Source organism: Wolffia australiana, chromosome 9 (assembly GCF_029677425.1).
Source record: "Wolffia australiana isolate 7733 chromosome 9, ASM2967742v1".
NCBI classification, from domain to species: domain Eukaryota; kingdom Viridiplantae; phylum Streptophyta; class Magnoliopsida; order Alismatales; family Araceae; genus Wolffia; species Wolffia australiana.
The window spans coordinates 5,012,057-5,038,404 of record NC_135843.1 but is presented as its reverse complement, the minus strand read 5'-3'; the positions used below and the strand labels follow the sequence as shown (position 1 = coordinate 5,038,404).

Sequence of the window (26,348 nt, the reverse complement as noted above, 5' to 3'; positions counted from 1 at the left end):
AAGAATTTTAGGAATTATATTCAATTTTATTTTGATTAAATGGATTGTAAACGCCAATGAATTATGAATTTCAAGCATTTAAATGATTTTTAATGAGTGTTAAAAAATCATGTAAGTTTAGAATATGTCTTAGTGATTTTTAGGTATTTTCTAGTTTTTTACCTGATTTAATTCATCGGAATCAAATCGGGAAGAAATTCAGAAGAAATTGAATTTCGAATTGTTCTTCTTGAACAAATCTTGGTCGAAAATGATTTTCGACCAAGATTTTCAAGAAGTTGTTTAGCCCACACTTGTGGGTTCTGCCTTGTGTTGTGAATGTAATTGGGTGTGTTCTTGATTTGTACCACAAGAAATCAAGATTAGTCAAGGAGGAGAATGGTAGAGAAAGAAAGAATGAGCTTACCTGGCTGGTAGACCTCTCCTTCCACCTCCGCAACCTCGGATGCTTCTCACTTCTTGGATCCTTTGGCAGCTCCAATGTAGAGAGAGAGAGAGAGGAGGAAACCCTTGGGAGAGGGAGTAGAGAGAGGACTTCTCTCTCCCACCTAGGCCTTGTCAGCTCACCTTCCACTTGGCCCTCATTAACCCTTAGAACTCTAGAGAGAGAGACCAATAAAAGAATCTTATCACCCTTTCACTAAAATTTCGAATGAAAATTTAGGATGTCTTTTACGTAGGATTCAAAAGCATTTATAGGACATGCTCTATATATTGGATCAATTGGATGGGTGAGATTTGGGCCAAGCTTCACCCCATAGGCCCATTAGTGCCCCTTCTAGAATACCTAAACCATTTTAAAGGGTCTCTTGGAGCTCCTTCTTGGCTCTTCTCTCAAGAGAGAGGACCATTAGCCATATGAGCTCTCCTTTTGCTTTATGAAGAGTCCCTTGGTCCTTTCATTAGAGCAATTTTCCTAGTCCTGAAGAAGGTCCAAAATTCTCTCAAAGAAGAGGTTAGATTTAACCCATTTGGCTGATTGGCCAAGTGGGCCACTGAAGTACATACAACTATACTTTTATACTATTTAAAAGATGAACATATATGTAGAGTTCTAACATGATATTTCACTAAATGCACATGCTCCAAGTTAGTATTTAATATGAAATGTGAAAAAATGTGCCTTAATGAACTCTTACTCAATACCTTTACATTGACTTATCAAGCATCAAGTTTTATAAAATTGCACATAGACATCAAAAAAAGTGTACCCTGTTGAGCTTTAGAGGCCTAGATATGGATAAACAAATCAAAACGATACGCAGCGGAAGACATTTGTGAATCGAACGTTGTCATTAAAACCATGAAACAAAGTACCTTTATACGGATCGCATCTGTGATTTCTTGGATCCTAGAGCAAGTTGAGTCGAGCTACTCAAATGTGCAGCCTCTAGATGTATCCACGTGATCCTTGGCACGTCAGATCTCCTCCTCGTTGACGAGCCCCGTTCAGCCTCCACCATCATCGTTACGCCGTTCTGATCGCATCGGGCATGGAGATGGGGTGAATTTCATTTAGGGCCTTCCCCTATTTATACTAAGTGGGAATATTTCATAAAAACCCCCAAAACTTGATATATCTTTCGACGTCCAAAATACCATTTATGTGTGACCCTCTAGGTCCATCTATTAGTCTAGTTAACAACTCGAGCGACCCAATAACCTTTATTGGTATTCCAAATTAATTAACTATATCAACATATAGATTCATTAACGTCGGATCAATTTAACCCAATCGATATGTTGAGTGTCTAACACGTGGGGTATTAAATTACCCCTCGTGCTCTAGAAGATTCAAAGGAGTATGTATTGACTCACTCATGGAACTTGTTCGTCATCAATTATCATGTATGTATAATCCCTCATCCACTTGACGCTCCTAGGACGACTTAGGGTATGGTCTACTATCAAACCCTAATCGGTTGTCCGAGTTAGTACTAATGCATTTGGAAATCATTAGAGAACTCTTCTTTGATATTTCATTACCTTGGCTAAGGATTTTATCGCATTATCTTCCTTGAGCTGTCACCTTTTTATATTAAGGGTGGACGATCCCATCTTGATCACTCAATCGTCTTCATGAACTTCTTGATGCACCGAACTAAGACTTTAGAATCTTATGATTAGGGACACGTAGGTCATAATAAAAATATAATAGTCTGTCCACAATACGTCTTTGGTGTCTTAGGTCCAAGGACCACTTACACAATCATGACATGAATCGACTTGATTGAAAATTATTATAATACCATTCAGGGATTCGTACGAATCAATTTAGTGAACTCTTTCCACTAAAGACACCCACTATGGTGGCACACACGACTATGCCCCATCACCTGACGTGACACCACCACTACAAGAGGAGATGACCCGTGTCATGACATGTCATCAGTGTAAACCTTAGACCCGATATCCAAATTTTATTCATAATTAGATTTTATTTCTGAAATTTGTAGTTATTTTCTCTTTCCTCCAAGGCCTATAAACAGGCCACTGTTGTTGTAATGGATCATTGGTGATTTTTGGAATTGAATTTTTCTTCTAAGAATTGCCCTAGTTCCTTCTCTATTGCAGTCGCCTGTTATCGACATCGTCACTGCTATGAGGAGGCCGCCCTCCCAACGCCCCGTTCTGATCGTGAAAATTCCTCCACGTCCTCGTGCCACCACCCCCTCGCGTGTCCATAGCGCTCCACCGTCATCCATGCGACCGCCACACATAGAGCTTCGTTATCGTCCTTTGATCATTTATATGGTTGTTAGTTATCCTTAATGAGTTCTATGACCTTGATTTTCACGAAAAAAAGTGATTAATGTAGAGAAAGACTTTGAACCAAATCAAATCAACATTGAAATCCTAACTATCAAATCACATGTGCATGGATCAGATTCATGATTTCTTAGATCCTCAGATGAGATATGTTGAGCTACTAAAGTTTCCTGCCCTTTGACATATCCAAGCAATCCCTAGCACATTGAATCTCCTCCATTCCCTTGATGAGGCACATAATTATGTCATCTTGATCTTATCAGAAGTGGAGGGAAGCCAAAGAGGATAATGAGAACATGAGGAGAACCATGAAAATTTATGGCATGGTGAATTTTATTCAAGGCCTTCCCCTATTTATATTGTGGTATCTTTTCATAAAAACCCTTAAAATTAAAATATATCTTTTGACATCCAAAAGACCATTTGTGTGTAACCTCAAGGCCCATATATTAGTCTATTTAATGACTCCAATTACCATTAACCTTTATTGGACTCCAAAATGAATTATTGATATCATCATATTGATTAATTGATGATGAATCAATTTAACCCAATAGATAAGTTTCCAACCTGTGGGGTGACAAACTACATTTTGTGCTCTATAAGATACAAAATAAGTGTACTGACTCACTCATTGAATCTGTTTGTCATTGATTACTAGGTATGTATAGTCTCTCATTTGCTTAATGCTCCTAAGATGACTTAGGCTATGGTCAACTACCCAATCCTAATTGGTCATTTTAATTAATACTTATGTGTTTGGAAATCATTGGAGAACGCTACTCTGATAGTTTACTACTTTTGCCAAGGACTTCATCACATCATCTTCCGTGAGTTGTCTCTTATTCTACTGAGGGCATACAGTCTCATCTTGACCACTCAATCATCTTCATGAGCTTCTTGCTACACCCAAACTAAGACTGTTTTGAATTATATGATTAATAACTCATATGCCATAAAGTAAAATTGCCCATCCACTAGACATGTTTAGTGTGTCAGGGTTGAAGGAATTCTGACACAACCATAATGTGAATCAACTCGATTAAAATTTTGGTATAAAATGCATTGGTGCGTGTAGATCTACTCAACAAAGGCTATCTCCTAAAGATCATGCAATATCTATTCTTATTGGTTCCACACTAATGGAATACATGACTGGCCATAATCATCATTTGAGTGAGAGTAGATAGTGTTATAATATCCGAATACTTTAATGTGCTTCTCAAGTATCTTTTGAACATGAAAATTGAGAATACATGCTTGAAGACTAATGATATCTACTTTATGAAGTCAAAATAATTCACTATCATGTATTCATGGACTTCGTTTTAAGTATCACACGTGCAAAATAATGAATATGGAACGAGATATAAAATGCGTGATTTGCTTGCTGTCCATATACATTTCTATAAATTCTAAAAATATTAAGTTGATTTTTAGATGTCCAAGAATCAATGATAAGGCAGACTCGTTGCAAAGGCGTGAACCTACTATGTAGTTTTTCTTTACCAACCTTGACCATCTTTAAAATAGTTTTTTGCACTATGTTTATGCAAGAAATGATCACATGGTGTTGGGCATAATATGATACAACTCTATTCATTTCTCATCCACACGTAGAGTGTACGAGCATGTCGTGCAAAAAATGAATAGAGTGAGCTCCTCCTGCTCTATTACTTAAGTAAGCCATTAAATTGAAGTTTATTTCCTTGATGAAATATTTTTGCGAATGAACGCTGATGAATAGAGATGTATGTAATTTTATTATGTGTCAATAGAAGCCATCATTTTAGACATCTTCATTTATTTTGGTGTGTAAACCTACTTCTCCTCTATTTTTTTAAAAATAATTTTCTCATTGATATTAACGCGATATTACAAAGTTTCATCTGCCTATTAGGCAGATAACCACCTTGGAGATAGGAGAGTAGAATGTGGTGGCGGATGTACATAAACTTTAGAATTCTTGCACTCATTAAGATGAGCGTTGGTTAAGATGGCGAAAATAGTGGCTTGTTAGTGGATGATGCTTGTGACTCTGATTTGTATGCATGTTGCTGTAGAGTGCAAAAATAATTGGTCAGTGCTCCATGCTTGTGTGCATGATGATATCTTTCTATTTCTCATGGGGCAGCTGTAGGTGGGCTATCTTATTGACGGAATGTGAGGCAAGCATGTCTGATATTTTGTGTGTCAAATTGCGGATAAGTCTATCTTCTTGCTTTTGTTTTTTGTTTTGTGGATGTTCTTGGGATCCTTTCTATTTATGCTCCATGGGGTGTGTTACCTCCTCCTTTTGTTGGTCTTTTGGATTCTGACATCTCTTATAGACTATGGACCTGAAATGAAGAAAAAAGAATCAATTAGTGACAATAGGGGTAACCTCAAGTTAAAAATTCTGACTTTATGACTCCTCCTTAAATATTATGACTTCTCTCGAGTACCTTATGGATTTTAAAGCTCACACAGAAACTTGTCTGCCACTCCATTGAATTATTCAGCAATTATAGGAACTCAAGCACCATTCTTTGGATTCTGATTTTACAGTGTCTTCTTAATCTCTTTTTTTGGATTTTTAGTGTTTTTAGTTAGACCCTATAGTATTTGGTGTATCTGTCAAAGTGGTCCATACTATTCGGTAACAATATCTATGCCAAGTAAACTGTATAATTTATAATATATAAGTGAATCTCATCCAAATAAAAATCTAACAACATTAAAAAGTAGCAATCTTAGTGTAAAGACTGACTTTGGCTATCACCATTAATATCATTTGTTAACACTAAAATGTTTGTCTGCATTCTCAATTTTATGTTTTATATCTCTGTAGAGATACACAATTACCTGATGTCTCTAAATGTATTTTTATGTGCCTAGAATGATGTACTTAATCAAACAAAGTTAAGGGGTAAGTGCAAGAGGATGAAAAAAAGAGATAGAATCTCATCACAAACAAAGGTCATCTTTAGTAATTTGTAATAACCTTTCATGTTTGCTTGTACATTAGATGATGATTCTAGAGCTAAAAAAGGAAATGAATATGAAATCATAGACCAATAAAACTAAGTAATATGACAGCAATGTTGAAACCGAGAATAATGATATTAAAATAGTTGGTGAATTAGATTTAACATTTTAAACATATACGATTTATAGTAACATCGACAAGAATTCAATTCTAAGTTTGAGGCCTGATAACACCTTAAATTCAGTCTTTATTTCATGCTATTAGCACAATTTTATGCATTTAAAGAGTTAAAATGGGGTTGTTATCATGTATTTACATAAAAATACTGTTTTCAAATGATTTCTGATTTTCCCCTAATTTTCTGTGATTTCTATGAATTTTAAGGGATTTATTTGAGCTCAAAATAATTAATTTTTAATGAAGATGGCAAGTTTAATATTTAATTTCCAGATTTATTAGTACGGGGATGAATCAGTGAATTTTCTAGATTTTTTTGGGATGTTATTGGATTTTTCTGAGATTTATTTGAGGAAGAAATACATTTTCATTAAGAAAAAAGATATATTTATTAGGAAAAAATGAGTATTAAGAAAATTTTCGAACTTCAAAGGGCTTTTCGTAAATTTTCGTTGCAATGATACCCTCAAAACAACTCTCGGTCGTGGTTGCAGGCATAAAGATGTCATTTAAAATGTTCCAGGGTTTTATTGCAATTCTTTAACACTTGTTTTAATGTTTTTAGGAGAAACCAGAGGAGAGAGAGTGCGCTGAGGACATATAAACGATTACCTGTGGGCGGCATCAGGCGGCAATTCCAATTTTTAAAGAGGACTTTATTACAAAAGTGCTAGAGAGATTTTCGGGCGACTGACGTGGCTTCATCACTGCTGTCGGATTAGCATCCGACGGCGCTTGATGAGGGTCAGCGCGGGGAGGTAAGTTCACCGCCCGCGCGGTGCGTACAACGCGCATGCACGGGCGGTGACGTGGTGCTTGCGGATTTGTCCGCGCTGCAAGAAACGCATGCGAAGGTGCATGGTTATTTGTACCACCTTGACTTTCCTAAACATTTCTTTTGATTTTATTTTCGACAGGGGGGGGGGTACGTGGCACGCGCAGATTCCACCCGCCATTTGAAGTCCAAGCGTCGTCTGCCAATGAACAATCAACACGTCATTGTGTGTCTCAAAAGAAAATAATTAAATAAATGGATTTAAATCCAATGGTTAAAATTGGTTTAAATTCATTTATTAATAACTTTTGATCCTAAAGTCCGATTGAGATGATTTTTTATGGATTTGCTCGTCTTAATCCCCTCTTTCTATTGTTGGATCATTCAGATCAAGCCTACATTGATAGATAAAAATTAATTTCTGAATGGGGGTAAAATGGTGATTTTCACCATGTAACCTAAGTATAAAAGCTAAATTTCAAGAGGGGGAGCTCATTCTTTATGGTTCTCTATCACAGCTGCAAGACAGAGAGGAGCCCCAGCCTGGATCAACCTGTTTGGTACCTTTCCCTTCATTGTATTTGAATTTTTGGTGCATTTTGGATGAAATTAGTTCAATTTCTTGATTGTTCTTCTTGATTCTGGTCTGAGCCTCTAAATCGCTTGGCATGAGCGGCATGTACAAGCCCTGATTAGGATTGAGAGGAGAAATTGAGAGATTTAACTAGGTATTCAAGTGCATTTCAAAAGAAAACTCTAAAAAATTTTAAATTCTAGGGTATTAAAATTTCTTTTTTTTTTCATCATTATCTAATCGTGTAGTTAGTTCTGAACTATCAAACCTACAAAACCAACCAACCAAATCAAAATTTTTTTCTTAATCCCTCTAATTGAATTCCTTGATCCTTTAATTTTGATCAATTAATTCAACTTAGAGCTCTCTTATTTATTATACTCTTCTCATCTCTTCTACCTCCCTCTCTAAATTCCTTGTCTAATTAGGTTGATATGATCCTCATTGAAGATCAAATTAATCCTAATTATCGAAAAATCATCGAATTGAACTCCTTACTAGCCTCCCTTGGACGATACCTCTACTCATCATTGTGCATCTTAAGTGAGGTTTTATAAATTTTATTGTATAAGCTAAAATTGACAACGACAAGGGTTTAAAATTGCATAAAATTTACCCCTATTTTGGCTTATCAAGGCCTATTATGCAACTTTGTTACCATAAGTCACAATGGGCAAACTTTTTCACTTGTTTAGGTATAAAATCATATCTTTCTATCTCTCTATGTCTATTTATACCTATCTATCTATTTTTTTCTATCTCTTCCTCTCTTTCTCTCTCCATCTCTATCTATCTTTCTCTATTTCCATTCCTCCTCTCTAAATTTATTTAAGGCTATCTTTTTATGTGCATCTCCATCTCTTTCTCCCATCTCTATATCTATGTCTATATCTATATCTATATCTATATCTATATCTATATCTATATCTATATCTATATCTATATCTATATCTATATCTATATCTATATATATATATATCTATCTCCCATCTTTGTTTCTATCTCTATATATATTTATATATCTTTCTCTTTCTATCTATCTCTAACCCTCTCTTTCTATGTCTCTCTATCTCTAACTCTCTCTTTCCCTGACTCTCTATATCTAACCCTCTCTTCTCTGTCTCTCTAACTCTAACCCTCTATTACTATGTCTCTCTCTCTCCATCTCAATCTTGATTCCTCACCCTCTATCCCTCGCTCTCTCTTTGTCTCTCTCTCTGGCCCTCTTTCTTTATAACTCTAACCCTCTCTTTCCATATATCTCTCTTTCTCAATCTCGATTTCTCTTCCTCTATCCCCCCGCTATCCCTAATCTCTATTCCTTACCCTCTCTCTGTCTCTAACCCTCTTTCCCTCTATCTCTATCTCTCTCTCCCTCACCCTTTTTTTCTCTATCTCTAGCTCTCTCCCAAACCCTCTTTTTCTCTATCTCTAATTCCGTTTCCTCTCTATATCTAACAATCTCTCTCTCTCTCTCTCTATCTCTAATCTTCTTTCTATCTATATATAACAACATCTCTCCATCTCTAATTCCCTCTCTCTATGTCCAACTCTCTAGTCCTATTTCTTCATATCTTTAACTCTCTATATCTAACCCTCTCCCTCTCTCTATCTCTAACCCTCTTTCTCTCAATCTCCAACCCTCTCTCCCTAACCCTCTTTCTCTCCATCTCTAACCCCCCTCTCTCCCTGTATCTAACTCTCTCTATCTCTTATCCCCCCTCTCCCTCTATCTTTATCCCCACTCTCTCTATCTCGAACCCCCTGTCTCTCTATCTCTAACCTGCTCTCCCTCTATCTCTAACCCTAGTCCCACAATATCTAACTCCCTCTCTTTATCTCTAACCCTCTCTTTCTCTCCATCTCTTACCCTCTCTCTTTCTATTTGTAACTCTCTCTATAACTAACCCCCCTCTCTCTATAACCCTCTCTGTCTCTAACCCTCTCTTTCTCTCCATCTCTTACCCTCTCTCTTTCTATCTGTAACTCTCTCTATCTCTAACCCCCCTCTATATAACCCTCTCTGTCTCTAACCCCCCCTCTCTATAACACTCTCTGTCTGTCTGTCTGTCTGTGTCTCTCTCTATCTTTAACCCCTCTCTATATATATCTAATCCTCTCACTCCCTCTATCTCTAACCCCCTCTCCCACTATCTCTAACCCCACTCCCTCTATCTCTAATCTCCCCTCTCTCTTGATCTCTAACACACTCTCTCTCTCTACATCTAACCGTCTCTCTCTCTCTCTCTATCTCTAACCCTCTCTTTCCATATATCTCTAACCCTCTCTTCCTATCTATCTCTAACCCCCCCTCTCGCTATCTCTAACTCCCTCTCTCTCTCTATCTCTAACCCTCTCTTTCTCTCTATCTATTACCTCCTCCCTCCATCTCCAACCATTTCCTTCTCTATATCTAACAATCTCTCTATCTCAAATCCTCTCTCTCTATATCTAACAATATCTCTCCATCTCTAGCTCGATCTCTATCTCTAACTCTCTGTTATCTCATATCCACTCTCTCTCCGTGTCTTACAATATCTCTCAATGTCTAATTCCCTCTCTCTATATCTAACTCTCTAGGCCTATTTCTTCCTATCTCTAACTCTCTATCTCTAAGCATCTTTCTCTTCGCCTATAACTCTCTCTCTCTCTCTCTCTCTATTTCTAAGCCTATTTCTATCCACTTATAACTCTCTCTCTATCACCAGCCCTCTTTCTTTCCATCATTAACCCTCTCTCTCTAACCCTCTTTCACTCCATCTCTAACACCCTCTCTCTCTATATCTAACTCTCTCTCTATCTCAAACCCCATCTCCCTCTATCTCTTACCCCCTCTCCCTCTATCCCTAATCCCCACTCCCACTATCTCTAATCCCCACTCCCTATATCACTAACTCCCACTCCCTCTATCTCTAACCACCCCTTCTCTATCTCTAACCCACCTTATCTAACTCTACTGAGACCCCCTCTCTCAACATCTAACCCTCACCTCTCTCTATCTCTAACCCTCTCTTTCTCTCCATCTCTAACCCCTCTCTTTCTATCTCTAACTCTTTCTACCTCTAACCCCCTCTCTCTATAACCCTCTTTGTCTCTCTATCTCCAATCCCCCTCTCTCTATAACCCTCTCTGTGTCTCTATTTCTAATCCCCCTCTCTCTATAACCCTCTGTCTCTCTTTCTCTAATCCCTCTCTCTATAACCCTCTCTGTCTCTCTATCTCTAACCCTTTCCATCTCTCTGTATCTCTAACCCTCTCTATCTTTCTGTATCTCTAAACCCCCCTCTCTTTCTCTCTCTTTCTAACCCTCTCACTCTCTATATGTAACCCTCTCACCCTCTCTATCTCTAACTCTCTCTCTTTATTTCAATATCTTACCCTCTCTCTCCCCATCTCTAACCCTCTCTCTCTCTATCTCTAACCCCCTTTCACTCTCTCTCTCTCTCTTACCCCTCTCTAACCCTTCTCTCTCTATTTAACCCCCTCTCACTCTCTCTCTAACCCTTCTCTCTCCATCTCTGACCCTTCTCTCTCTCTATTTAACCCCCTCTCTAACCCTTCTCTCTCTCTCTCTCTCTCTCTCTCTCTCTCTATTTTACCCCTCTCAAACCCTTCTCTCTCCATCTCTGACTCCCTCTCTCTCTATTTAACCCCCTCTCACACACTCTCTCTTACCCCCTTTCTAACCCTTCTCTCTCTATCTATTTAACCCCCTCTCTCACTCTCTCTCTCTTACCCCCTCTCTAACCCTTCTCTCCCTATCTATTTAACCCCTCCCACTCTCTCTCTCTTACCCCCTCTCTAACCCTTCTCTCTCTCTCTATTTAACCCCCTCTCTCACTCTCTCTCTTACCCCCTCTCTAACCCTTCTCTCTCCATCTCTGACTCCCTCTCTCTCCATCTCTAACCCCTTCTCTCTCTCTCTCTATCTCTAAGACTCAAACCCCCTCTCTCTCTATCTCTAAGACTCTAACCCCCTCTCTCTCCATCTCTAACCCCCTCTCTCTCTATCTCTAACCCTTCTCTCTCCATCTCTAATCCCCACTCCACTAATCTTCCCCTTCGCTTTCCCCTTCCTCGAGCTCGATCCGTGGCATCGCGAGGAAACCCTAGAAAAATTCCTCGAGCTCGACCCATGGCGATCAATCGCCTCCTCGCCATCGCCCGCCGGCATCGAATCCCCTCTCCAATCCCTTCCTCGTCCGCCATCGCCGCTCGATCCGCTTCCACCGCCGTCGTCTCCGCCGCCGATGCCCAAATCTCCTCTTCCCCCGCTCCCAGCCGCGTTCTCATGCCCTACGATCGCCTCGCAGAGTCCGTCAGCTCCAAGATCAACCGATTGAACGATCCCGACCCCCGATTCCTCCGCTACGGATCCCCCCACCCCGCTCTGATCGATCACACCACCATTCTCTCCGCGCCGGAAACGCGCGTCACCACGCTCAGCAACGGATTAAGGGTCGCCACGGAGTCGACGCTTGCCTCCCGGACGGCCACCGTCGGGGTCTGGATCGACGCCGGAAGCCGGTTTGAGAGCGACGAGAGCAACGGGACTGCCCATTTCTTGGAGCATATGATATTCAAGGGGACAGAGAATCGCACCGTGAGGCAGCTGGAGGAGGAGATTGAGAACATGGGTGGGCATTTGAATGCTTATACTTCTAGGGAGCAGACGACGTATTATGCCAAGGTAACTTCCGGGGATGTGCCCAAGGCGATGGAGATTCTTGCGGATATTCTTCAGAATTCGAGGTTCAGCGAAGCCCGCATCAATCGGGAGCGCGACGTCATTCTCCGCGAGATGGAGGAGGTTGAATTTTCTTCTTTTTTCGCTTCTAATTCTGTTCATTTTTCGGGATTAATGTCTTCTTTTTGCTCTTAAATTGTCTCCCGGCAGCCGATTCTTAACTTTGTTTTAAAACAGTCGAATTAAACTGTTTGATTAGAAATCACAGGGTCTTAATTTCACTTTTTAAGCTAGGAATTGCTCCAAAATCACATTTTTATAAATCAATGTCATATTGATCTTGCGTTTTTTTTCTTCTGAAATCAGTATTTCTTCCTAAACAGTCGACTCAGAAGGCTCATTTCACTTTTTAAGTTCCAAATTGAGGCAAAATTTACATTTTTTGCAATTCTTTCCTGATCTTCGTTTACTTATTTGAAACCTGTATTTCTTCCAAAACAGCCAAATCACACGGTTTGATTGAAATAATACAGTATTTGAAGGCAGAATAACGGTTTTTATTCAATTTTATCCTTACAATTGGTTGTTTTTTTTCTTTCTTTTCAGGTGGAAGGTCAGGCTGAGGAAGTTATCTTTGACCATTTACACGCGACTGCTTTCCAGTACACTCCACTGGGCCGTACAATACTGGGTTCAGCCCAGAATGTCAAGACCATCACTCAGCAGCATCTACTGGACTACATATCAACTCATTACACCGCCCCTAGAATGGTATTTTAATTCCTTCCATTAAAATTACTAAGGCATGAAAATGTTTTTTTTTTAAATTCATTTTTCCATCTTCAGGTCATCTCTGCTGCGGGGGCTGTCAAACATGAAGACATTGTGGCTCAAGTGGAGAAGCTATTTACCAAACTTTCTGATAATCCCACGACAGCATCGCAGCTTGCTGCCAAAGAACCTGCATTTTTCACTGGCTCTGAGGTAGTACTCGGCGTCCTTGATGATGATGATGTGTCGTCATTGTCCCCGTCATTCGTTTATTGCCTGTATGTTGATGAGGATAAAAAATCACCATCTGCATTGTCATTTGAGTGGGCTATGAGATGACTGTCACCTCGTCACTATCTACATTTTTTTCTGCTCCAGATGACAACTGGGGATGATGAGAAGTCATCATCCCCATCATTCATTCGTAGGTAGGATGATGATGACGAAGAAATTGTACTTGGTTCTCTAGCTGGAGGTGATGGCAATGATGATGATGCAGCAATTTGGAGTTTCAATAATGTTTTTAACCTAATTATTTTGCTGAATTTCATGGAAAATCAGGTCCGCATTGTAGATGACGACGTTCCTATTGCACAATTTGCTGTGGCATTCAATGGGGCGTCTTGGACAGATCCAGATTCCGTTGCTCTGATGGTGATGCAATCCATGCTCGGTTCTTGGAGTAAGAATGCTGGTGGGGGAAAACATGCTGGGTGGGTTGGGTCATTAATTTCGTTTAAATCCGTAACTACATTTAAATCATACTTTAAAGTTTTTTGAGCCATTCAAGAAATATTGTTTTGTTCTTTCTTTATGAACAGATCAGAGCTTGTACAGAGGGTTGCGATCAATGACATTGCCGACAGCATTATGGCTTTCAATACCAACTATAAAGATACTGGTTTATTTGGTGTTTACGCAATTGCCAAGGTTAGTATTATTTATGAATAATTGCCTTTTCCTTCTTCCTGAGTAATGCATTTTTGGTTTCATGATCATGTTTGATATAGTTGATGGGTGGCAACTATGATGCAATATTTTTACTGTTGCATGGTGATACAAGCAGCTGCAGGTTTTACTGTTGCATGGTGTAAAATCCCAAGGCCAAGGCCCTGGCCGACCTTTTAGGCCCTTCATGTACTTATCGTTTATATTTTTATCTCACTAGGAAGGTCACCGACTTTGTGTGATCTCCCCTATCCTTATTTCAAAAAAAAAACTATGATGCAATATTACTTTGAAGAACAACTAGGCTGAGTGATTGAGTATTATTTTTGGTTAACTCTTGACAACTTATAGTTTTTCCTTAAATTTGTTTTGTAGTTATTTTTATTTCCATTATCATGATGTAATGCTGGAATTTTCAATGCGTTTGGATGAAAAATGATTTCCCGAGCTGAAATTCTTCATAGCTACAAATTGCCTTTCATTTATGACTCTGGTGATTATAAAAGTTTTTTATGGGCGTGGGGCGCTGTTCTACCTGCAGCGTATGGTTTAAAGAACCATGGCCAGGGTGCGGGGTAGCCCCTTGAGGTCTTATGTGTACTTAAACGATCACATTTATTTATCACATTGAGAGGGTCACAGATTTTTGTGATCTCCCTTATCTTTCTTCAAAAAAACGTTTGTGGGACTCGAATCACGGAAAGATGGAATCCTTGACAACAAATTGAGACTAGTTGCTGCAATTATTGGTTTCTCCAACTAAGCTTATTGACTAATGTAAATTCTTGAGAGAGATGAGGAAATGATGAGAAGAAGAGGAGAGGAACACCAGAAAATAGGGCACAAAAAGGTTGGAATCTCCATTACTAATCCTTTGCCCTTTTTATACAAATATGCACTGAGGAGAGAGAGAAAAACAGTCCCTCCAATGGTCATATTTTTGAAAAATATGACCGTTGGGACCTATCACATCCAGCTGCCCTTTTTTGCAACTGGATGTCCAACGACTAGTTTTCCAGCCGTTGGAGTCTGGGCCTGATGTAAATCAGGCCCAGTATATATTAGGTCCTTAGTGGACCTAATATATGGCCCTAATGGGCCCCTCACTATTGGGCCCTTAATGGGCCCTTAGTGGGCTCTTAATGGGCCCTTAACGGGCCCTTATTTAGATTAATTTTAGTTAGGTTTTTTATTCATTTTCCTAGGGTTATTCTATTACATGTACATGGCCTTTGGCCCATAAGTCAGTCCAATCTGCCCTAAATGGGCCGTGATGATCTAACACCCCTCCTCAAGTTGGGTATAGATGTTGATCATGCCCAACTTGGACACCAATGCCTGAAACTGTGGGCCTGGGATGCCCTTCGTGAAGATGTCCGCAGCTTGCTCCAAAGTGGGGACGTATTGCGGAATGATGAATCCTTCATCGATGCTCTGCTTGATGTAATGTCTCGCCACCCGTGCATGCTTTGTACGTTCATGTTGAACTGGATTCCTGGCCATTGCAATGGCCGACTTGCTGTCTGAATGCAAGATCATCCCTTTGCCGTTATATAGATGAAGATCCTTTAAAATACCTTTAAGCCACATGCCTTCACAGACTCCCTTCTTCAAGGCACGGAGCTCAGCTTCAGCACTTGAGAGGGAGACTTCCTTCTGCTTCTTACTGCGCCAAGTGACGAGATTACCGCCAAGGAAGCTACAGTATCCAGACGTCGATCGACTGTCCTCAAAGGAACCTGCATAATCAGAGTCAGTATAAAGAATTACACTAGGCTCACCTCCTGTCCTGAAAAACAGCCCTTGTCCGATGGAACCCTTCAGATATGCAAGAACTCGATCAGCTGCTCCTTGATGAGACTCTCGTGGGTCGTTCATGAATTGGCTTAGAGAGTTCACAGCAAACGCTATGTCTGGTCTTGTATGGTTGAGATAGAGGAGCTTGCCTATGAGTCTCTGAAATGAGGTCTTGTCCACTGGGGCATCCTTTTCGTGTTGTTCTGCCTTCAATTTCACATTTGTGTCTACTGGAGTAGCGGCTGGACGGCAGTCCAGTTTCCCGGTTTCCTTCAATAAATCGAGAATGTACTTATGCTGAGAAAGTACAATTCCAGATCTTGAATATGCAACTTCAATCCCTAGGAAGTAGGTTAGAAGACCAAGAGCTTTGATATCAAATGATGAAGAAAGATGTCTTTCAAGATTCTGAATTTCTTCATTGTCGTTTCCAGTGATGATGATGTCATCTACGTATACTATTAGGATTGCCACCTTACCTTCCTTACCATGCTTTATAAAAAGGGTATGATCACCCTCACTTTGAAAGTATCCGGCTGCCAACATTGCTTTAGAAAACTTGCCGAACCAGGCCCTGGGGGACTGTTTGAGTCCATACAAGGACTTTCTGAGGTGACATACATCACCCAAATTTTTACTCAAACAATATCCAGGGGGTGGAGCCATATATACCTCCTCTTCTAGCTCTCCATGTAGAAAAGCATTCTTCACATCATATTGGTACAACTTCCATTCAAATATCGCTGCAAGAGCAATCAGAATTCTGACTGTATTCAGCTTCGCTACTGGGGCAAATGTCTCATTGTAGTCAATTCCATATGACTCATGCGTCTACCCTTGGGCCACCAATCTGGCTTTATGTCTGGCGATTGATCCATCTGAATGGTATTTGATGGTGAACACCCATCTGCTGCCGACTACCTTCTTTCCAACTGGGAGTGGGCCCACTTCCCAAGTACCATTTCTTTCTAGCGCTTCCATTTCTTCATCCATTGCTCTCTTCCACTCAGTAGATGACATAGCTTCTCTGACATTCTTTGGGACAGATACAGTCATCACAGCCTGGACAACTTGTTTATATTCTGGAGATATCCGGGTATATGAGACGTAATTACTTACTGGGTAGAGCTTGGTCTTCGTGACACTTCGAGCTCCTTTACTGATAGCAATTGACCATCCATTGTTACTTGGATTACTTTCTCCTGCTGGTAGTAGTTCTTCATTTGGAGCTTCTTCTAGTGCATGAGGCTCCTCCTCCTCAACAGGACTCGGAGCAGCACTAACCTCAGGTTCCTGTTCACTGTCTCTAAGTTCAGAAGGTCTGCTGAGTTCTCCACCATCGGCTTCCACCTCACTGGACTCCAAATAGATATCTGATCGATCTGTCTCGTCATGGAACATTCTGATTTCATCAAATTTCACGTCTGCAGCAACAAAGAACTTCCTTGATTCGGGATGATAACACCTGTATCCCTTCTGCGTGGTGGAATAACCTAGGAACACACACTTCACTGCCCTATGGTCCAATTTTCCTGCATTATGAACATGAACATATACTACACAGCCAAATACTTTGGCCGGCAGGTTAGTCCTTAACGATATATGTGGAAATTCAGAGGATAAAAGATCAATCGGGGCCTTAAGATCTAATGTTTTCGATGCTGTTCTATTAATGAGATGTGTGGCTGTTGCCACTGCTTCAGTCCAATAATGCTTGGGGCAGTTTCCTTGGAATAGGAGTGCCCTGGCAGACGACATAATATGGCCAATTTTCCTCTCAGCAAGACCATTTTGCTGGGGGGTATTGACACATGATGATTGATGGATTATCCCCTTTTCTTCCATATACTTGTTTACTTCTCCACAGAAATATTCTTTAGCATTATCAGATCTGAAGCGTTTGATCCGTCTACTGAATTGGTTATGGATCATTTCACAGAACAATATGATAACAGATGGGATTTCTGCTTTTGATTTCAATAGATACACCCATGTATATCTAGAGAAGTCATCTACGAATAAGATGAACCATCTCTGATGTGCCAAGCCAGATATGGAGCAGGGGCCCCATACATCACTATGAACACATTCGAATGCCGAGGAGACCCTATGATTCGTACTTGGATATGATGACCTCTTATGTTTAGCAAATTGGCAGCTTTCACAATTAAGATGTTCAAAAATAATCCCCTTAAATAACTGTGGGTGTAATTGTTTCAAAACATGAAATGAGGGGTGTCCTAGTCTCCTATGGAGAAGCGTGACCCGTTCTTCACTCTGGGCAGCGTAGATCACTTTCTGCTCCCCATCTTCCCTTAGTACATCCAGCAAGAGAAGTCCCCCTCTCCTGCTAACAGACGAAATCTTCTGCCCGGTGTTCTTTATACAGAGAAAGCAGGAGTCAGAATCCAAGATAAATTGCCACCCAGTCTCATCTACCAGCTGAATTAAGGACAAAAGATTTGCCTTTAATTCAGGTACATGAAGTACCCCTTTCAACATATTTCCTTTAATCATAATTGTCCCTCTTCCTTCTACTTTTAAGATCCCTCCATTAGCAGTGAAAACTCTGAGGTTGTTTGTTTCAAGCTCATAGGTTTGAAACAATGATCTGTGGGGTGACATATGGTCTGTCGCCCCTGAATCTAAGACCCAAGATACCGAAATCGGTGTAATATTCTTAAAGGTGGTAAATGCAAAGTGCTTACCTGACTGTGCGAAAGATGTGGAGTTGATTTTCTGAAGGATCTTGTTCATCTCAGATTGTATAATCTTCTGAATGTCGCTTCCTGCATCGCCCTTCTCGGTGGCGGTGGTTTTCCCCTTCACTGGCCACGTAGGCCTTCTTCTGCTGACCTGGATTCCAGGTCCCCTTCGATTTGTTCTTCTTTCCATGCCAATCTGCTACAGTCCCTTTTAAGGTGTTCGGGCTTCCTGCAATATCCACATATTAGTTCTGAGGTACTGCCTTCTTTCGGTGTGGCCTTGGAATGTTGAGGAACTGAAGATGGTGCCACTGAGGAGGTCTGATTGCTCTGAGGTTCCTTCTTGGCCAAGTGAGCTGCTGCAGTAGGAGTGGAGGCTTCGCCTCCTTTGGTGCCAATTTTCTTTCGGCTCTCTGCCCCTGAAGTTCTGAAATCGCTTCTGCTAAGGTGGGAAATTTTTCCCTGTGCAGCAGCTGGCTTCGGAGGGTCTCATACTCAGAGTTGAGCCCCATCAAAAATTGAAGAGTCCTGAACTTGATCTCACGAATGTAAGAGGGAGAATTTTTGTCACCAGTGGGCCAAAGGAGATCCAGCTCTCTCCAAATTGCTTTGATTCGTGCAGAGTAAGAGGATATTGACATACTTCCCTGCTTCAACGTTCGCTCTTGCTCGGAGATCAGAACTGAAGTCACTGTGCATTTCTGCACAGGACTTGTTAATTTCTTGCCACAGATCTCGAACACAGCCGATCAGAATGTAGTCATCCTTCTGTTCTTCTTCCATGTTCTTGATCATCCAGTTCATGATGAGAGCTTCTTCAGACTCCCAGACTTCAATCCCAGCTCTGTCTTCTGACGGAGCTTCCTCAGTTAGATGCCTCCCAAGGTATGCCGCCTTGAGAGTCCTTTGAGCCATGGTGATCCACTTCTGGCCGTTGAGGCCGTTGTACTTCATGTCCAGGTCAGGCAGGACAGGCCTGGTCTGGACTGATGCAGTGACGAGGGCAGTGGCTGGGGCAGCTGGAGTGGCTGGAGCAGCAACTGGTGTTGCAGCAGCCAGAGAAGACAATTCCTCAGATTCTTTTTCTGCCTTTGCAGCCATCCTGGTTCTGGATTTACCCATAATCTTAAGGAATAAATCCTTACCAGAAACTGACGCTTTGCTGCAGCTGATGCACACACCCCAGGGATGCAGAGAACTGCTGAGGTAGCCACCGACAAATAGGACTTCACAGAGTTTGAGGAGAACCCCCAAATTCAGGACTTCAAATATCCTGCTTCTTGACAGAAGACAGGAAACTAATCACTGCTGCAGAAGGAGGATTCAACTCAGAGAGATACAGAATCTTCTGAGGAGAAAACTCCAAAAAATCAATGCTTCAAATGGGTACTGGTCGAGCCTGCTCTGATACCATGTAAATTCTTGAGAGAGATGAGGAAATGATGAGAAGAAGAGGAGAGGAACACCAGAAAATAGGGCACAAAAAGGTTGGAATCTCCATTACTAATCCTTTGCCCTTTTTATACAAATATGCACTGAGGAGAGAGAGAAAAACAGTCCCTCCAATGGTCATATTTTTGAAAAATATGACCGTTGGGACCTATCACATCCAGCTGCCCTTTTTTGCAACTGGATGTCCAACGACTAGTTTTCCAGCCGTTGGAGTCTGGGCCTGATGTAAATCAGGCCCAGTATATATTAGGTCCTTAGTGGACCTAATATATGGCCCTAATGGGCCCCTCACTATTGGGCCCTTAATGGGCCCTTAGTGGGCTCTTAATGGGCCCTTAACGGGCCCTTATTTAGATTAATTTTAGTTAGGTTTTTTATTCATTTTCCTAGGGTTATTCTATTACATGTACATGGCCTTTGGCCCATAAGTCAGTCCAATCTGCCCTAAATGGGCCGTGATGATCTAACAACTAATCTATTTTTAACCAACTTTCAGCCGGACTGCTTGGATGATCTTGCATATGCGATAATGTACGAGGTTAGCAAGCTATCTTATCGGGTCTCAGAGGCTGATGTCACCCGTGCGCGTAACCAGGTTCCTGCCAATTTTAAATTTTTTCCTCATGCCTAATTTTCTTTTATTTAAGCCGCTTATACTTGCAATTTTTTTTGGAGTAAAGCTGATGAGAAATAAAAAACTCTTCTGCTTCTACTTATCTGACCCATAAACATTTTTTATTTATTGTTACTGTTTTGTGGCATATTCAATCTACGCCTACTATTCCATTTCTGTTCTATTGACGTATTTATTTAATCGTTTTGTAAAGAATCAATGGCCTGATTTCAACGAGAATGATGTCTCTCGTCTAGCTTTTTCAATCTTTTGACGTCGTAGATTGAATAGATAGTATTTTATGGATTTTGTTCTGTATAGTGTCCGTGCTCTTCAATAAGTACCTTATTATAATTAAATGTATTGACCAAGGATATTAATCCCATCTCTTTCATGATTGCAGCTCAAGTCTTCTCTCCAGCTTCACATCGATGGAACAAGCGCTGTGGCTGAGGACATTGGTCGCCAGGTTTGCTTGATCATTATTGAAAAACTAAATAACCCTTGAAATTTTAGAATCAATATTCGTTTCTTCAGTGACGCAGATTTTCGTTGTTGGTTCAAGATTCTCTTTTAAGAATCACGTTTGCTGGTCTTTGATCGAAACTTCGTTTGCAGCTGCTCACTTATGGTCGCCGGCTCCCGATCGCTGAATTATTTGCCAGGATTGACGCAGTTGACGCCAGTACTGTGAAGCGTGTGGCTAATCGATTTATCTTCGATCAGGTCAGTTCATTCATCTTTTTATAATAAGCCGCTTCTTAAAATGAAAATGGAAGTTTTTAAGTCAGAAAAAAAGTTAGTGATTCCCGCCGATTCCTCAAATTCCTATTAATCCGGAGAGGAAAATAACAGAGAAATGTTCTCTAGACAATCAAATCATTTTCCGGGTGTTCATCAAAACCACAGTTTTTTTTATTCATATCGAAACCTTGATTTCGGCTGTTTCATCTTTTTCGATTTGTTTCATTAATTATTCTTACATTGAAAAATAAAGTTTCATGTAAAAAAAACTAGTGATTTCTTTCGGATGTCCAAAGTCCTACTAATCCTGATATTTCTCCCGGTAATTAGTTCATTTTCTGATTGTTCATCAAAAACATAGCTTCGTTACTGTACATGGAAATCTTGTTTTATATTATTGATCTTTCATTAATTCTTCTTACGATGGGAAATTGGAAGTTATTACAAACGAGTGATTTCTCCGGATGCCCAAACTCTTATCAATCCCAAGTGGAAAATAACGTAAAAAAAATCTCTGGGTAATAAATTCCCTTTCTCAGTTTTCGTCATTCATTTTGAAATCTTGATTTCTGTTGTTTCACCCAGATGATATTTCATTAATTCTTCTTACCTTGGAAAACCAAAGTTGGTGAAAACAAGTGATTTCTTCCATATGCCCGAATTCCTATTATTTTATCAATGAAATCAACATAAAAAGTCCTACAGTGTATCATTTTCTTTTCTGAGTGTTCATATTTAAAATCTTGATCTCTGTGGTTTCATCTGGATGATCGTGGATTTAACTATCTAAACTTGGAAAATTAAACAGGACATTGCCATTGCCGCAATGGGCCCAATCCAGAGTCTCCCTGATTACAACTGGTTCAGGCGCAGGACCTACTTGAACCGATACTAAGCTTCTTATTCCCTTTTCCCATAAACCCATGTTCAGCTGAGCCTTCATCGGTCCTCTCTCTCTCTCTCTCCCCCTCTTTCTCTCTCTAGAGTGAGGAGCAGTGGAAACCCATGAAGATTGGCAGAGAAGAGCCCAAGTTCTAGTTCTGGTATTGTTTTTTTTTCTCTCTCTATATTTTCCCTCTTCTTGATTTCAGATGGTGTATCTATTACTGATCCTGCTTTTTTGTTGCAACGAAAATAATGGGGGAATAAGAGTTTTCTTTCTTTTTCTCTGCTGTTCATCTAAAATCTGTGCAGAACTTGTTTCCCAAGCTCCTCCTGTTTATATTTCTCTGGTCTTGTATGATTACATGCTCATCTCTCTCCATGTATATATATGTGCATATAGTTATATATCTCTATAGACAATTTGCATGGTTGTCCTTGATAATGTTAATAATTAAGTAGGTTTAGCCTTTTTTACTGAACTTTGGTGAAATTAGAACAAAAAGATGATGTTGGTTTGGTATGCACAGGTTTACTGAAAGTTTGGTTGTGGTTTTGGCCCTAAACTGGACTTGAAACTGGATTGAGAATTAAAGAGGGGGTTAATAAATTGCTTTGTAAGTGCAAGTCAACATGACAGACTTTGTGCCCTTCTGCCAACTAAGTCACTAAACTGTTTATATTAAAACACACACACACACATATTTATGTTCCAACACTTGTAATAAAATATAAATACAGATACAAATATGTGCAAATATATATGTATATTTATTTAAATTCTAATGTATACACAAAAATATAAAAATATGATTGTAAGTATAAATTTGAATGTTAACCTGATTATACATCAAATTACAAATATTAATGTATATATGTATATGAAGAAATACAGTTCTGAACTTGATTTTGTAGCGTATTTACCTGCTAAAGTCGATTGTTTAGCTCTTTTTATAAATATTAATATATATATATATATATATATATACACACACACACACAAATATGAAGTAAATATCAGCAATGGTTTTAAACTATGAATCTGATTTTTTAAATTAAGAAATTATTTTTTTGGAGAAAAATATGGAATATCACCTCATAACGGTAATCAACCTAGAAGATGGAGAAACCTGGTTAATCTCACTTCCCTTTTTAATCTATTGATATTTTCCAATAAACATTTACAAAGTAATTTCTATCAATCATTGCCTTTTCCTCGGAATTCCACAAATATGTGGAACAAAAAGTCCGACAGGTAAATTCTCAAGAATTCTTTATTCCTCTGAAGAAGATGGCGCTAGAATTAAATTCACAAAATATTCTCTGATCAACTATATCCTCGTTCTTGCCTGAATGATCGGACGATGAATCGTTAAAGGTAAAAATAATATACAACTGAGAAGAAACTATCAGAATTTCGTGTTATATTGTTCTGAAGGGTACCTCAACCCTGATAAAAAAAAATTAGGGTTCTTCTTTGATGAAGAAGCTCTGGGGCAAGGCAAATTCTTCTTCTTGTTCCAGCGGCTCTGTATCCTCTTCGTCAGGTTTCTGATTAACCGGAAAAAAATTCCAGTGGTTCGAAAATAATAAATGAACTGGAAAATAATAAATGTTCAACGCTCAGAAAATAATAAATGAACTGGATTTAATTTTTACAAGATTATCAATGGGTTCCTTGTCGGATTGATCACCAATTTCGGGTGATCTTCCCTCTTTTTCTTCAAAAAAAGTCATTGGGTTTCTTGTAAAATAGAAAAAAAAACAAATCGTCGAAGATGTTTTACGTTTCAAAGTAATTTTGAATCAGAGACTTAAAGCTCTCACAATCTGATCATCGGCTCTCAAGGCATTCCAACAGTTTTCCAAAAGCACTCAATACAGAAAAAAAGGAAATTAAGATTAGAGAGAGAGAAAAAAAAGAGTAAAAAGAAAAGGAAGTGAGAAAATAAAAAAAGAATGAATAAATTAAAATTAAAACTAAGAGAAAATAAAAAAGGGTAAAGAGAAAAGGAAGTGAGAAAATAAAAAAAGAATGCATAAATTAAAATTAAAACTAAGTGAAAATAAAAAAGGCTAAAGAGAAAAGGAAGTGAGAAAATAAAAAAAGAATGCATAAATTAAAATTAAAACTAAGAGAAAACAAAAAAGAGTAAAGAGAAAAGGAAGTGAGAAAATATAAAAAGAATGAATAAATTAAAATTAAAACTAAGAGAAAATGAAAAAATAAAAACTAAAGCGGAAATAAAAAATAAAAAATAAAGAGAAAATAAAAATAAAAACTAAAGAGGAAATAAAGAATAAAAAATAAAGAGGAAATAAAAAATAAAAAATAAAGAGAAAATAATACATAAATAAAATTAAGAATAAAAACTAAAATATGAGAAAGGAAAAAAAGAAATTTTAATAAGAAAAAAAGATACAGAAAGAACTGAAGAAAATCTGAAAGAACTGTCTGTTTCTTGAAGAAACTTGGCATTACAGGTTTATCTCATCCACGATATACGATGAGGAAGGCCCACAAAAATAAAATACCCTTGAGAAAATATGCACGAAAAAAATACTCAAATTCATAGAGCAGAGAAAAGGCGTGAAAAATCAAGAAAATATTTCAGCCAAGTAGAATTTGATGCATATAAAGAAAAGAATCTAAGGTTACCAGCATTTCCAAGTTGAAGAAGCGGTCAAGTAGCTGTAAAACCTCATCTGCCGTAAATTGACGATCAAATCTGCAAAAAAAAGTGAAAACCCCATCATGAACATGCTCATTGAGTGTTTATTTAGACACATAAATAAAAATTACGTTCAAGAGGAGAAACAAACCTCTTCTGTAGAAATTCCAGGAGTCCATACAGAACAAAATGGCGATGAATACCTACAATTCAGAAGAGGAAGAAGAAAAAAATTAATTTTACAACAAATAAACACATAAATTAGGAATAACTCAACAAAATAGATATTAGTTTTGAGGACTGGAGCACTCATTTCAGTCGCAAGTCCTGGAATATGATGAATGTCATAATCATTTTGTGACCAATTTTTTTCTGGCTGAAAAAGGAAGGAAGTAAATCATTCCCACTTCATATCATAAAACATGAAGTTGCAAATCTCACATTTCTTTCTCATCATCAACAGATCAAAACAGACAAACCCGCTGAAATCATATCCCTTATCGTTCCAAATCATCTCAGGCCACACAAAATAAGCATAAATTTCCAAAAAAATACAGAACTTAATCACCCAGAACTTCAAAATAAGCATAAATTTTGAAGCAATGGAAGCAGACCTTGAAGTTTACAAGGTGGGTATATCTCGAGAGCTTCCAAAACCCTCAGTTCCACTTCGGCTTGGGAGTGTTCTTGCTGGAGAATTTCCAAAAAAATAAGGCAAGAGCAAGCTATGGCGAACCAATTCATGATAATAAAAAGAAGAAAAAATCCGAAAAAAGGGCAAGAGAAAAGATCAACCTTGGGAAGAGAAGAAGCGGAAGAGGGAGGGGCCTGTCCTGCGGAGTGCACAGAAAGGCCATCCTGTTCTTCCTCGCCCGAAGGCTCTTCGATCTTTCGCCTCCCCAGCCTGAAAACCAACGAAATTCTTGAATAATCTCTGCAGATGACGTTCTCAGCCGTGAAGATCGTCTCCTTTGCACCGATTTTTCTCCCACAGTTTCAATCTGAAGAACACTGCTTCAATTTGAACAATACTATCTCTCAAGATGGGCTTCATTAAGAGCATTTTAAATCATAATGATTAAGTATTTTTAACATTCATTATGGATTAAATACGATTAAGAAAAATCATTTGAGATGAAAAATATTATCCATCAATAAACATCTTTGTAAAACAGTGAGAGTCATTTACAATCAATAAATATGTTAATCATCAGTAAATCATTAGAATTAAAGAAAGATGTTAACAATATTGAAATCATTCAAATGATTTGAGATACTAGTGTATGTTAGATAAAATAAATTTCTTTATTACATATTAAGCTGAGTTAGACTCTAATTTAAGGGACTTTCATGAAGAGTACCCGGATTGTGTAAATATTGGATCCACAGGTAGCAAATATTGAATAATTGAATTTTAACATTAATTATAATTATTATTTACTTTCGAAACAAAATCTAATTCAATGAAAGCAAACCAGTGAAAAATAATTTAAACTAATCTTAAAATGATTAGAAAATAATTATCCTAGTTTACCTAATTTATTCAGAATTTATAGAATAATTTATAGATATTTAATAGAATTCTATAGTAGAAAAATACGAGTTAATTCTAAATAATACCTTTGTCACAGTCGGGTGACGATTGGTTGATGGTGGCGTATGAAGTGGAGCATGGTGGATGAAGGAGATGTCCACATTGATTCTGATGAAGATGATGGCGGATACGTGCCGGCTAGCAACGGGGCGGGAGCGAATGATGGCAATTTTACCGTCGTTGATGTGATGGAGATCAAGGCAGATATGCATCGACGAGC

At 38.8% G+C, this 26,348-nt stretch overlaps 2 protein-coding genes across 2 annotated transcripts; one reads left to right on the top strand and one right to left on the bottom strand.

The window, feature by feature from the left end:
- The first annotated feature begins 11,251 nt into the window (after nt 1-11,251).
- Nucleotides 11,252-22,145, top strand: MPPBETA (Insulinase (Peptidase family M16) protein). The gene is made up of 9 exons (XM_078581169.1): nt 11,252-12,073; nt 12,557-12,721; nt 12,797-12,934; nt 13,283-13,434; nt 13,543-13,651; nt 20,120-20,218; nt 20,640-20,705; nt 20,855-20,962; nt 21,789-22,145. The coding sequence occupies exons 1-9, from the start codon at nt 11,399-11,401 to the stop codon at nt 21,873-21,875; spliced, it is 1,599 nt and encodes a 532-aa protein (XP_078437295.1). The 5' UTR covers nt 11,252-11,398; the 3' UTR covers nt 21,876-22,145.
- Nucleotides 22,146-23,227: 1,082 nt separating this feature from the next.
- Nucleotides 23,228-25,530, bottom strand: LOC144707367 (chromatin modification-like protein; the record flags this gene model as incomplete). The annotated part of the gene is made up of 5 exons (XM_078580473.1): nt 23,228-23,413; nt 24,522-24,591; nt 24,686-24,737; nt 25,149-25,224; nt 25,330-25,530. Coding segments are annotated over 5 exons (486 nt in total), but the record flags the coding sequence as incomplete, so codon positions are not given.
- Between the last annotated feature and the right edge of the window lie 818 nt (nt 25,531-26,348).